The sequence below is a fragment of the Monodelphis domestica genome, chromosome 2, assembly GCF_027887165.1.
Source record: "Monodelphis domestica isolate mMonDom1 chromosome 2, mMonDom1.pri, whole genome shotgun sequence".
Classification (NCBI taxonomy): Eukaryota; Metazoa; Chordata; class Mammalia; order Didelphimorphia; family Didelphidae; genus Monodelphis; species Monodelphis domestica.
In genome coordinates, this window is record NC_077228.1 from 411,445,299 (window position 1) to 411,457,768 (window position 12,470).

The window sequence follows — 12,470 nt, forward strand, 5'->3', positions numbered from 1 at the left end:
TAATAGAAGAGACAAGTATATATATATATATATATATATGAATATATTTATAATAATAAACATAAAAAGTTAAAAATAATAATATAGAAAGAAATACAAATAAATGCCAAAAAAAGAGAGGCTAAAAGGGGCGCAATGAACTGGAAGGATAGAGAGAAGGCAAAAGTCTAGATGCCATGATAGGAGCAAGAAGCATGTTCCAGAGGGATTAAGGGAAGAAGTTGGAGGATAAAGAGTTCAGAGAAGGAAACCTAAGAAGTCTAGATCTGGATACTTGGAAGAGTTCTGAGTGATGGTAATGTCTGAGGCTGGGCCAAGCAAGGTGAAGCTGAATGGAGGTAGAGGTAAAGGGAACTGAAAGAGGGGAATTAAGAGTTTTGGGGCTAGCAGGGAAGCTCAGTCTGTGTTGAAATTCCTGAGGAAAAGTGCAGAGGATGGAGTGAAAAGGAAATTATTAGTTGGATAAGGAAGTCAACAAGGAGAATGGAATTGTATCCTGGAGACAAAGAGATATAGAGAACTTGATCAAAATGGATAGAGTAGAGGTCAAGAATATTAGCCTTATTACTGTCCCCATGCTAATTTAGCATTTCTGATGTAAGGCTGGCAAAAATAAGCTTAATAGAAGAAGCGCTAAATGGGCAATCTTGATTGCAATTCTTTCCCCAAAAGGAGTGGCACCCTAAATTTAGATTTACTCACTTGCCTTTCTTTGTATATCCAGCAGTTAACCCAGTTTCTGGAACATAGTAAGCACATAATGCAATATCAAGTCCAGTTATTGTTTAGGTGTTTATATTTAAGTCTCTTGCCCTGTTTATAGGCCATCCCCAACTTACAAACAAGCTGTATTCAGTTTTGTAACAGTACATTTTTTCGAAGTTAGAAATGCTAACTCCCCAGGCTAACTCTCATATCATAGCTTTAAAAGGAAAAAATAAAAAATAAACAGGACTACTAATTAGTGAGACTAGACTTGGAATTCTGGGAATGAAGCAACTAAAGGAATATTTCTCATTTCCTAGGTCTCACCAGTGTGTAAAAAACCCTTACTGCTATCCCCCAGACAGCATTGGCTACTGTTTCATCTATATGGAAAATTCATAGATTATATGGGAAATTCACAAGATGAGGAGTCCCCATATTTGTAATTACTTCTCCCAAATGCTGAATGTTTCCATTTTTGTGATATGTAGTCTTTGGGGTTTATTTTCTGTCCTATCCAACCCATTCTAGTCCCATCAATTTTCCTGGTGTTCACCTACAAATTAAGTTTCCCTTATAAATTTCACAAATGCCTTTGTTCATTCCCTCCTTTCAAATATTATTAATGAAGATGTTAAATGAGGCTGACATTATAATAATGCTTGAGGCAACTCTCCAGATATTTTCCCTCTGTTCAAGAGGGGCATTGCGTCATATATTATTAACTCATGTTGCAATCTGTGGCCCCTTTAAAAGCTCATGTGATGACACTCATAGCTATGCCAATATGAATTAGTTTCATAAGTAAAACCTCATGAGCTGCTGAATTAAATGTCATATCAAGATATGGCAGCCATTACATTAAACTGATCTTTACTCTCATAGTCTAGCATGGTTTTATTTTTCTTTTGCTGTATTGGCATTATGTCCATAACATGATAATAACTTAGTGGAAGTAAGGAGCAAAATCTCATCCCAGATGATCAGGGCCAATTTATAGATAATTCTGAGTAATGGTTCCTTGAAAATAGAATAATAGATACCCTTAGAGGTCAGGTGAGATATTAAGGGTTTTTCTATGTATTTAAAACCTGAAGAAATAAATGACTAAAGTGCTTCAAAATATTTATGCTAACATCTATGTGGGTAGTCCTTCAACCTCTGCCCTTTGTCATCTAATCCTGCCCTTAGAAGACTTAGTGATCACTTGTCCTGGTCAGCCTTCTGATGATGAGCTTTTCCAGGCTTATCTAGGCTGGTCTTCAAACAATAAACATCATTAGATTATAAGCTCCTTGAAGGAAAGGTTGCCTTTAGCTTCTTTTTGTATCCCCAGCTTTAGCTTAGTACCTGGCACATAGTAGGCACTTAATAAGTGTTTATTGATTGATTGATTGATTGATTAATGTACACCTTATCCAACACTCGGTCTTTTCAGGTTGGCAGGAATGGCTAGACTATATATTTCCTGGCATAGCCTTGGAGAACCCAAGACCACTGCCATGTCATAATGAGGCATTGAAGTAGCACTTGAGTAGAGGTCCATGTTACTAATGGTGCTAAAGTTTTTAATAAAAAGAACTGCCACTTACGAAGCCATTTCTTTTTTTTTTTTATCAGACCTGTAACGTCATCATTGTAGGGAGTTCCCAGATGAAGAAATTCTCTCCACCAGTGCAGATTGGCAGCTACCCTGAATTTAGAACCTTTGAGAGTTGCTTGGGACACTGAGAGGTTAAAGGATTTGCCCAGTCTCATAGCCAATACATATCAGAGGTAGAACTTGTACCCAAGTCTTCCTAATTCCTAGAACAGCTCTCTATCCACCATGATACACTGCCTCTCATTAGAGAGATTCATTAGAAATCCAAGCAGGAAAAACTCTACTCTCAAAGTGTAAATATGGTGTTAAGATCAAACAAACTTTCCTTCCATCAATCAATAATATGTATTGATTGTGTATTGTATCTAAGGCAGAAAGAGTGGTGAGGGCTACATGACTGGGGTTAAGTGACTCACTCAGGGTGACAGAGCTAGGAAGTACATAAATACAAAAACCAAAGTCCTGAGATTTACTGGAAAAGGCAAGAGAGGAATGAATATCTGAAATTGTACTTAAAGCAAACAACTATTGACTTCACACTAGTAAACAGAGTTAAATTCCTGGTTAGGATTTAAAGCTGGAATTTTATAGATAAGGAAACTGAGACCTTGTGATAAAGGATGGAAAGGACTGCAATCCTTTCCATCCTTTTTCACAACCTAGAGGGACTGAATGACTAGTTTAATAAAATGAGAATAAGTAACTGAGTCAGGATTAAACTGAGGACCTCTGACTTAGTCTCATTGTTTTTTCTGTTACCCCTCCTAGTGTTTAGATTTGGATGTTGTGGACTCTCACTGGTCCCTCAGGGCCAATGCAGGGCTCACTATTTTGGGCTATGCTAGTCAATACAATTCAACACACATTTATTAAGTGATAACAGTGTAAAAGTCAATCAGTCAAAAAATATCTATTAAATGCCTATTGTGATCCAAGGGCTTGTACTAAAAACATACAAAGGAAGGAAAATGACAGTTCCCACTCTCAAGGAGCTCACTGTACAATTTGTGGGTGTAGGGGACAATAACACAGGAACAATAAATATAAACAAGGCAGATACAGGATGAATTGAAGACTAAAAGACAGAGGTGTCAGGCTGTTTATCCATCTTTGTGATTTTAATTATTTTTTTTTAATCATGCTTCTGTGATACAGCAGAAAGAGTACTGGGATTTGCATTCAGAGAACCCAAGTTCAAATACTGTGTCTACTGCTGCCACCTGTGTGGCCTTGAGTCACTTTATGTGGGCCTCAGTTTCCCCATATAAAATGAGTTTGGACCAAGATCCTCCTAAGTTCTAAATTGATGATTGGGTAATCTATAAGATTCTATGTGTCATGCAGAGGGATAATGGGCTGTTCCTTCAGCAAATAGCCATAATTGTTTCCCTATTTTCCTTTGTGGTCAAGAGAGAGAACATATGGATTTGGCAGATGAAGATAGAAACTAATCCTGGATGGGAATATAGCCACTAAGGCAGTGTCTCAGAGAAAAGTCCTTGTATGGTTTCAGAGGGGTTTTGTGATTGGGGGAGGAGAAAGTTTGCCCTATTACTCTGTGTTCAGTCTAAGAGATTGGTATCTGTCCTCTCCCTCATCCTGGCTCTTATTTTCTTCCTCCCTAGAATATTTCTGTACTAGAGAATCACCACTGGCGATCTGCAGTTTGCTTGCTCCGAGAGTCAAGGCTCTTTGCACATTTGCCAAAGGAAATGACGTAAGTGCCATTGAGATGAAAAATACTAGTGCATACAAGTCAGAACTCAATCACTCACTCACTCCAGAGATAGTCAAAGATCCCATGAGATCTGGCAGCCATTGAGTCAATTGGTCAGTCTTGCCCAAATTTCAGTAGCAGTCTGAGGGAGATATAGTGCTATCAGATCCACCAACCCAGAAGCCAGGAAGTTTCTCTGAAGAGTTATATGACCCATGGCCTGCAGGTAGAAAAAGTTTATAATAATATATAGCTTTCTGCTTTATTGCCCTCCACAATACCCCAAATCCTGGGCTTTATGTTAGCAAAATGGTTCTCCCCACACATCTTATATAATAAATGTTTATTATAGAGGAGGCATTCTCAAGCTCCAGGCAATGTGTTTTAAGACTAAAGACCAATAAATGGTTATAATCTTGAAATTTTAAGTGAAGTATAAGATGAGATTATATATTTTTGTTATGGCTAATCTTTGTAGGAATAAGAATTCAAAAGTCTGTTAAAGTTTAACTTTTACAAATGGATTGTACTGGCCCCAGTAAAAAAAACAACAACTTTGTTTAAACTTTGTACATAGGACATTGTAAATAGAGTTAATAAACATTTATTAAGAATTTACTATATACCAGATGGGCAGCTAGTTGGTACAGTAGATAGAGCTCCAAGCCCAGAGTCAGGAAGACAAGAGTTCAAATATTGCCTTGATACTTACTAGCAGGGACAAGTCATTTAACCCTGTCTGCCTCAGTTTCCCCATCTGTAAAATGAACTGGAGAAGAAAATGGCAACCCACTCCAGTATCTTTGCCAAGAAAACTCCAAGTGTGAGCTATGATGAGCAAGCTCATTTTTTAAAATTGGAAAGAACTATGCAGAATAATGAACAGTGAAATGAGTAGAACCAAGAAAACATCGTACACAGCTACAGAATTAATAGTGGAAGAGAAAATTGCGACTGTTACCTCCAGAGAATGAACTGAAAGATAGAAACAGGAAGAATGTGTATGAACATGTCTGACTCCTGGATGATACCTTCTGTGATGCAGGAAGGGGGGGGGGGCGCGCTGGGACATTTGTGGATAAATTCTATTAATAAATTTAAAAACAAAACTCCCACTGGAGTCCCAAAGAGTCAGACCAAAGAGTCAAACACAACTGAAATGACTGAACAAATGTGCCAGGCACCGTACTGAGCTCTAAAGGCAGAGAAAGGCAAAAGATAGTCCTTGCCCTCAATGAGGAAATAACATATTAAAAATAAGATAAAGAGATGCCCATTATCACCTCTACTATTTGACATTGTACTAGAAACACTAGCAGTAACAATTAGAGAAGATAAAGGAATTGAAGGCATCAAAATAGGCAAGGAGGAGACCAAGTTATCACTCTTTGCAGATGACATGATGGTCTACTTAAAGAATCCTAGAGATTCAACCAAAAAGCTAATTGAAATAATCAACAACTTTAGCAAAGTTGCAGGATACAAAATAAACCCACATAAATCATCAGCTTTTCTATATCTCTCCAACACAGCTCAGCAGCAAGAACTAGAAAGAGAAATCCCATTCAAAATCACCTTAGACAAAATAAAATACCTAGGAATCTACCTCCCAAGACAAACACAGGAACTATATGAACACAACTACAAAACACTCGCCACACAACTAAAACTAGACTTGAACAAATGGAAAAACATTAACTGCTCATGGATAGGACGAGCCAATATAATAAAAATGACCATCCTACCCAAACTTATTTATCTATTTAGTGCCATACCCATTGAACTACCAAAATACTTCTTCACTGATTTAGAAAAAACCATAACAAAGTTCATTTGGAAGAACAAAAGATCAAGGATATCCAGGGAAATAATGAAAAAAAAACACATATGATGGGGGCCTTGCAGTCCCTGACCTAAAACTATATTACAAAGCAGCAGTCATCAAAACAATTTGGTACTGGCTAAGAAACAGAAAGGAAGTCAGTGGAATAGACTGGGGGAAAGCGACCTCAGCAAGACAGTATACGATAAACCCAAAGATCCCAGCTTTTGGGACAAAAATCCACTATTCGATAAAAACTGTTGGGAAAATTGGAAGACAGTGTGGGAAAGACTAGGAATAGATCAACACCTCACACCCTACACCAAGATAAATTCAAAATGGGTGAGTGACTTAAACATAAAGAAGGAAACCATAAGTAAATTGGGTAAACACAGAATAGTATACATGTCAGACCTTTGGGAGGGGAAAGGCTTTAAAACCAAGCAAGATATAGAAAGAATCACAAAATGTAAAATAAATAATTTTGACTACATCAAACTAAAAAGCTTTTGTACAAACAAAACCAATGTAACTAAAATCAGAAGGGAAACAACAAATTGGGAAAAAATCTTCATAGAAACCTCTGACAAAGGTTTAATTACTCATATTTATAATGAGCTAAATCAATTGTACAAAAAATCAAGCCATTCTCCAATTGATAAATGGGCAAGGGAAATGGATAGGCAGTTCTCAGATAAAGAAATCAAAACTATTAACAAGCACATGAAGAAGTGTTCTAAATCTCTTATAATCAGAGAGATGCAAATCAAAACAACTCTGAGGTATCACCTCACACCTAGCAGATTGGCTAACATAACAGCAAAGGAAAGTAATGAATGCTGGAGGGGATGTGGCAAAGTAGGGACATTAATTCATTGCTGGTGGAGTTGTGAACTGATCCAACCACTCTGGAGGGCAATTTGGAACTATGCCCAAAGGGCGACAAAAGAATATCTACCCTTTGACCCAGCCATAGCACTGCTGGGTCTGTACCCCAAAGAGATAATGGACAAAAAGACTTGTACAAAAATATTCATAGCTGCGCTCTTTGTGGTGGCCAAAAACTGGAAAACGAGGGGATGCCCATCAATTTGGGGAATGGCTGAACAAACTGTGGTATATGTTGGTGATGGAATACTATTGTGCTAAAAGGAATAATAAAGTGGAGGAGTTCCATGGAGACTGGAACAACCTCCAGGAAGTGATGCAGAGCGAGAGGAGCAGAACCAGGAGAACATTGTACACAGAGACTAATACACTGTGGTATAATCGAACGTAATGGACTTCTCCATTAGTGGCGGTGTAATGTCCCTGAACAACTTGCAGGGATCCAGGAGAAAAAAACACCATTCATAAGCAAAGGATAAACTATGGGAGTGGAAACACCGAGAAAAAGCAACTGCCTGAATACAGAGGTTGAGGGGACATGACAGAGGAGAGACTCTAAATGAACACTCTAATGCAAGCACTATCAACAAAGCAATGGGTTCAAATCAAGAAAACATCTAATGCCCAGTGGACTTACGTGTCGGCTATGGGGGGTGGGGGGAAGGAAAAGAAAATGATCTATGTCTTTAACGAATAATGCTTGGAAATGATCAAATAAAATATATTTAAAAAAAAATAAGATAAAGAGATGGGGGAAGAAGGAGCATTTCCCAGTTGGTGAGTCCATGAAGTAATGAGAACACAGACATAGGTTGTGTCTGCTTATTGACAGTTAGATGTCCTCTTCCAAAGACGTCCTTAACTCGGACCCTCCCTGCTAGCCTTAAGGGAGATTGATAAAGGGCATGTGACTAGTTCATAATCCAAATACCCTATACAATATAATTCAAAGAACATGCCCTACTGAAAAAATGATTATTATCTAGATAGGACAATAGGTTTTATATTTTAGTTTCTTCGGGTCATCCAAACAACTACTGCTTAAATGGCATGGTATAGTGGATCGAGTTTTGGAGTTTTGAAGTAAGAAAGAAAAGAGTTTTGAAGCAAATCCTTCATCAGACACATATTCACCCTGTTCAAATTACTTGACCTCTTAGATCCTCAGTTTCCTCATCTGTGTAATGAGGAAAGATGGACTAAATGGTCTTTGAGGTTCCTCTCAGTTCTAAAGCACTGACCTCTGATCCCCCCGGCTCTGAGTGTGGAGTGTATAGAACCACTGGTTTGATTGGCTTTCTAACCCCCTCAACTTAGTAGGACCAGTACAAAAGAATGCAAGAAAGCTTATGCCTTCTTCCTTATCAATAAATTCCAAAGACTGAAAAAAGGCATACAACAGAAGTTAACCAGCCCCCTAAAGAAAGGAAGAAGGGAGGGGAGAGGGAGAAAAGAGGAGAATAAATCCTAGGATTGACCAGACTTGTCCCTGTAATACACATATTGTCACATACTCATGTTTTTGGTCCAGAGGATAAAAATTTCCTACTAAGCAGATCACCATGGATTCAAAACAAAAACATGCTTATGAGCCCTTTTTGGCTGAAATGCCTTGGAAGACATCTGGTGGGATAATATATATTATTGAATGAGATCATGTATGTGGAAGCCCATGATAAACTCTAAAAGTGCTTGACAGATGTAAGCTATTATTATTACTATTATTGCTGTTGCTTGCTTTTGCTGCTGTTGCAAGCAGAGCAGAGGAATGTTCCTTTAGATTATCACTACCTGTCTTGAACCAACCCAAATTTCTGTGACTCTTTAAGACTTCTGGACTCTCCTCCTGGCATGTAATTTAATTTGGTTCTCAGATCTGGGCTTCATCTACACACACAAGCACAAATTATCCCATTCCCATTTGCCAGGATTTCATTCAAGCCACATAGATGTCACTACTTTATTTCAACCTAGACATCTTACCAGATCATCCTTATAGACAGTTCTGACTAGAGACTGGGGGGCAGTGAGGTGGTAGAACAGCAGTTAGATTGCTAGACCTGAACTTAGGAAAACCCAAGTTCAGATCCCAACACAGACATTTACTAGGTGTTTGACTCTGGGCAAGTCACTTCATTTCTGCCTCCATTTTCCTTATCTATAAAATTGGCACAATAAAAATATCCATCTCCTAGACTTTCTTTGAGGATAAAATAGTCTTATACTTTACCTAATAAATATAAATACTTTCGAAGTTAGTTGAATAGAACCTACCCATCCTTTCCTTTTCCACTAGGAACCACAAAAACTATCTCAAAATAAGCCTCTCTTGACCCAACTATACTATATTATTTTTGTTGTTGTTGTTCAGTTGTCTGGTCATATCCAACTCTTCTTGACTCAATGGACTATATTATGTCCATAAAGTTTTTTTGACCATTTTCTTCTCCAGAAAGTACATGCTAGCTATTATTATTGCTACTTATAATGGTTCAATAAGGAAAAGGCACATTCCTCTGCTAGTTGTAATATATACAATGAGCTGCTGGATGATGAGAGAATCAATCCCATGTTCAAGATTTGCTCTTATGTTTGTCTTTTATCTTCTCTCTGGTGAGTGCAGGCAGGATATTGAACAACGACTGGGTTCCCTCATTTTGGCCACGGACATCACCCGGCAGAAAGAATTCCTGACCCGCTTAGAAAATCATCTCAAGAATCAAGATTTGAGATTGGAAGATGCTCAGAACCGACATTTTATTCTTCAGGTAAAAATAAATAAATAAATAAATAAAGCCAAATGTTCACCATATTTGCTTGGTAAAAAAAACCCTTAGGGATGATGACCACAGACTGAGCTGCTTAGAGATAAAATATATTGAACTCTAGAACTATGACCTACTTTATTAAAAGAATTGAAATACAGGGGATTGGGGCAGGGGGGCGGGGAACGGAATGGAGATTGGAATAGGGGGAAGGGGGGGGTGGAATGTTTTTAAATATCCCTATAAAGAATCTCTGTTTTCTATCTCTGAGTTGGCATGGTCTCATTTCCCTCGTTTGGAAACTGCTTCACTTTCTGTTTCTTAATGAGCCAAGGGCACCGCACAGAATGCCCCTGATGTGCTGCCACTGGCATGACATGCGTCACACTTCACATGTGTTGGGAGTAGTGTATCACCATGGCACCTTGGCAATTTGAAAAGACTGCTTGCTATTTTAACACAAAACAATTCCATATAGTACAAAAGGAAGACGAATAGCCTTCCTTTGCTTCAAACCTTTTTGATCAATCTCTGCTTTAAGCTTATAATATTTTTTATGTTAGGCTTAGGCATAATGTGGTTCCTTGAAAAGAGAGCTGGCCTAGGAATCAGGAGATTGGGCGGCCCTTGTTCCAGCTCAGCTGCTGGTTCTATGACCATGAAAGCCACTCTGCTTATCTGGGTCTTAGTTTCCTCATCTGTAAAATAAAGGGAATTAGATGAGATGATTACTAAGGTCTCTGCTAACAGTAACATTTGATAATTAAATTTTTTTCTAATGGGCAAATTATTTAACAATACTCTACCTAGTAATAGGTATACTACTGGGGCAGGTAGGTGGTGTAGTGAATAGAGCACTGGCTTGGAATCAGGAAGACTCATCTTTGTGAGTTCAAATCTGGCCTTAGGCACCTGTTTCCTCCTCTCTAAAGTGAGCTGGAGAAGGAAAGGGCAAACCATTCCTATATCTTCACCAAGAAAACCCCAAATGAGGTTCCCAGAGTCAGACACAATGAAAATGACTGAACAAAGGTAAATTAATTTTTAGTTTATGAGACTAAATGAACCTACTCATCCCCTCCTGCTTCCACTAGGAACCACAAACCAGCTCAAAAATAAAACTGTATTTCATGATGACTAATCAGAACGTCATCAGAAAATGGAGGAATAGGAGAATCTAAAGGGCTGGGAAGATGCAGTCTTCTGTTAACCAGCATGAGCAGAGAATCAGTGATTTGGATTTAGTGGTCTTTCTACCAAACGTGGATTGCCAATTTTCAAAAATGAGAATTCAATAAAATATCCTTGGCATTAAAACTAAATATCCTTTCATCATTCTTGGATTGCTCTGGAAGACACCATAGGATTTTCAAAGATAAAGAACCCCATCTTCTTCATTAATAACATCATTAACCATCATTTTCAGGAGGAAGTATGATTTATGGAAAGAATGCTAGCTTTGTACTCAGGAGACCTGGGTGTGAATCCCATCTTTGACACTAGAAGCTGTGTGCTCTTTGCAAATCACTTTTCCCCTGTGAGCTTCCCAGGGTTATCATGAAGTTCAAATGCAAAGACAGATTTATGAAAAGTACTTTGAAAAGTAAAAAGCACTAAACAAATGTCAGCTATTGTTGTACTTCCTGAAAAGCCCAAGAGGACCAATTTTTACTGTTTTTGAGGTTCTAGAATACTAGATCATGGAGGATTTACTATACTGTTATCTTAGCCCAGTTTGAAATATATTATGAAAGACAGGATGAGTTGGGAAATTTACCATTTCATATAAGCATCTGGCACTGTCCTGATTCTCCCAGGTAACAGACTAATCACTAGAAATAAGTAAGGCAGGTCCTCGTGGAATAGAAAGGTAAAACTTTGGGAATTTGCGTCTGAAAGCAGCAAGAAGCTCACTTCAGATATGGGACATTAAGACTTTTTAACCGGTTTCAATAGAAACTATTGACAATTTTAAAACATGTATCTGATTTAGTATTGGGGTTTATTAAGCACAAGTAATTATTAATGGAAGGGCTCTTCCTCCCCTACCTCAGAGTGTGTGCAGATATTATTTTACTACCTCCTGTTGGCTTATTGTACAGTGATGAATAGCCTTCTAATTAGCTACTGAGCTGTAACAGAATATGCATACCAAAGTCTCCCAAAGAGAAACTCCATTCTTCTCCCTTCCCTGCCCCCCCATCCAGTACACAAGACTTGCTGGAAGTATTTAGAGAGAAGGAAAGGTTCAGACCTTCTCTCTCACCTAGTACTGCTGTTTGGGGCTCTTGTTATATTTTTCTTTCTGATCTTAGTGACAGTGTCAGAGACAGAAGAGACCAACCAAGACGACCTCATGAGCTTCTCTTTTTTTTTAAACCCTTATTTTTTGTCTTAGAATCAATACTGTGTATTGGATCCAAGGTAGAAGAATGGTAAGGGTTAGGCAATGGGGGTTAAGTGACTTGCCCAGAGTCACACAGCCAGGACGTGTCGGAGGCCAGATTTGAACACAGATTTTCTTCAATTCCAAGCCTGGCACTCTATCTAACACACCACCTAGCTACCCCATTTCTGGCCTAACACCAGATAAAAGGTTTTTCATCCTCATGCATTAAGTCAACAGAAGAGTCAAAGCATCCCTGGCTATATACTCTGAATTGAGAGAAGGGTCCTTCCTTTGCACATGCAATGGTAGAAGGCAGAGAATACTGTGCATGAACTACTTTCTTCTTTGGCCTTGAAGCATTGTTGATCCTAATCAACAACCCAAAATGCCATTTACTGTGTCATTAAGATTCTTGATACCTATAGCACTTGTCTCACACAGATTGGCAAGCCATGTCTGGCTCCTAGTTTTCCACAGTACCTAGCATATCAGTGATAATAAATATTGTTGTGTTAATGCCAAATAGATTCAAAAATAGGGCCATGCAGTAGTTGACAGAGCCCTAGATCTGGACTCAGAGG

The 12,470-nt window shown here is 38.4% G+C and overlaps 1 protein-coding gene across 5 annotated transcripts in view; it reads left to right on the forward strand.

Annotated features, from left to right (window-relative positions):
* The window catches only part of PDE7B (phosphodiesterase 7B), a 461,779-nt gene that overhangs the window by 428,575 nt on the left and 20,734 nt on the right, over positions 1 to 12,470 (forward strand). For all 5 annotated transcript variants that reach the window (XM_007484607.3, XM_007484606.3, XM_007484605.3 and 2 more), the window contains 2 exons: positions 3,934 to 4,025; positions 9,359 to 9,503. In XM_007484607.3, the coding sequence (XP_007484669.1) occupies positions 3,934 to 4,025; positions 9,359 to 9,503 (237 nt within the window). The remainder of the gene's footprint in view (positions 1 to 3,933; positions 4,026 to 9,358; positions 9,504 to 12,470) is intronic.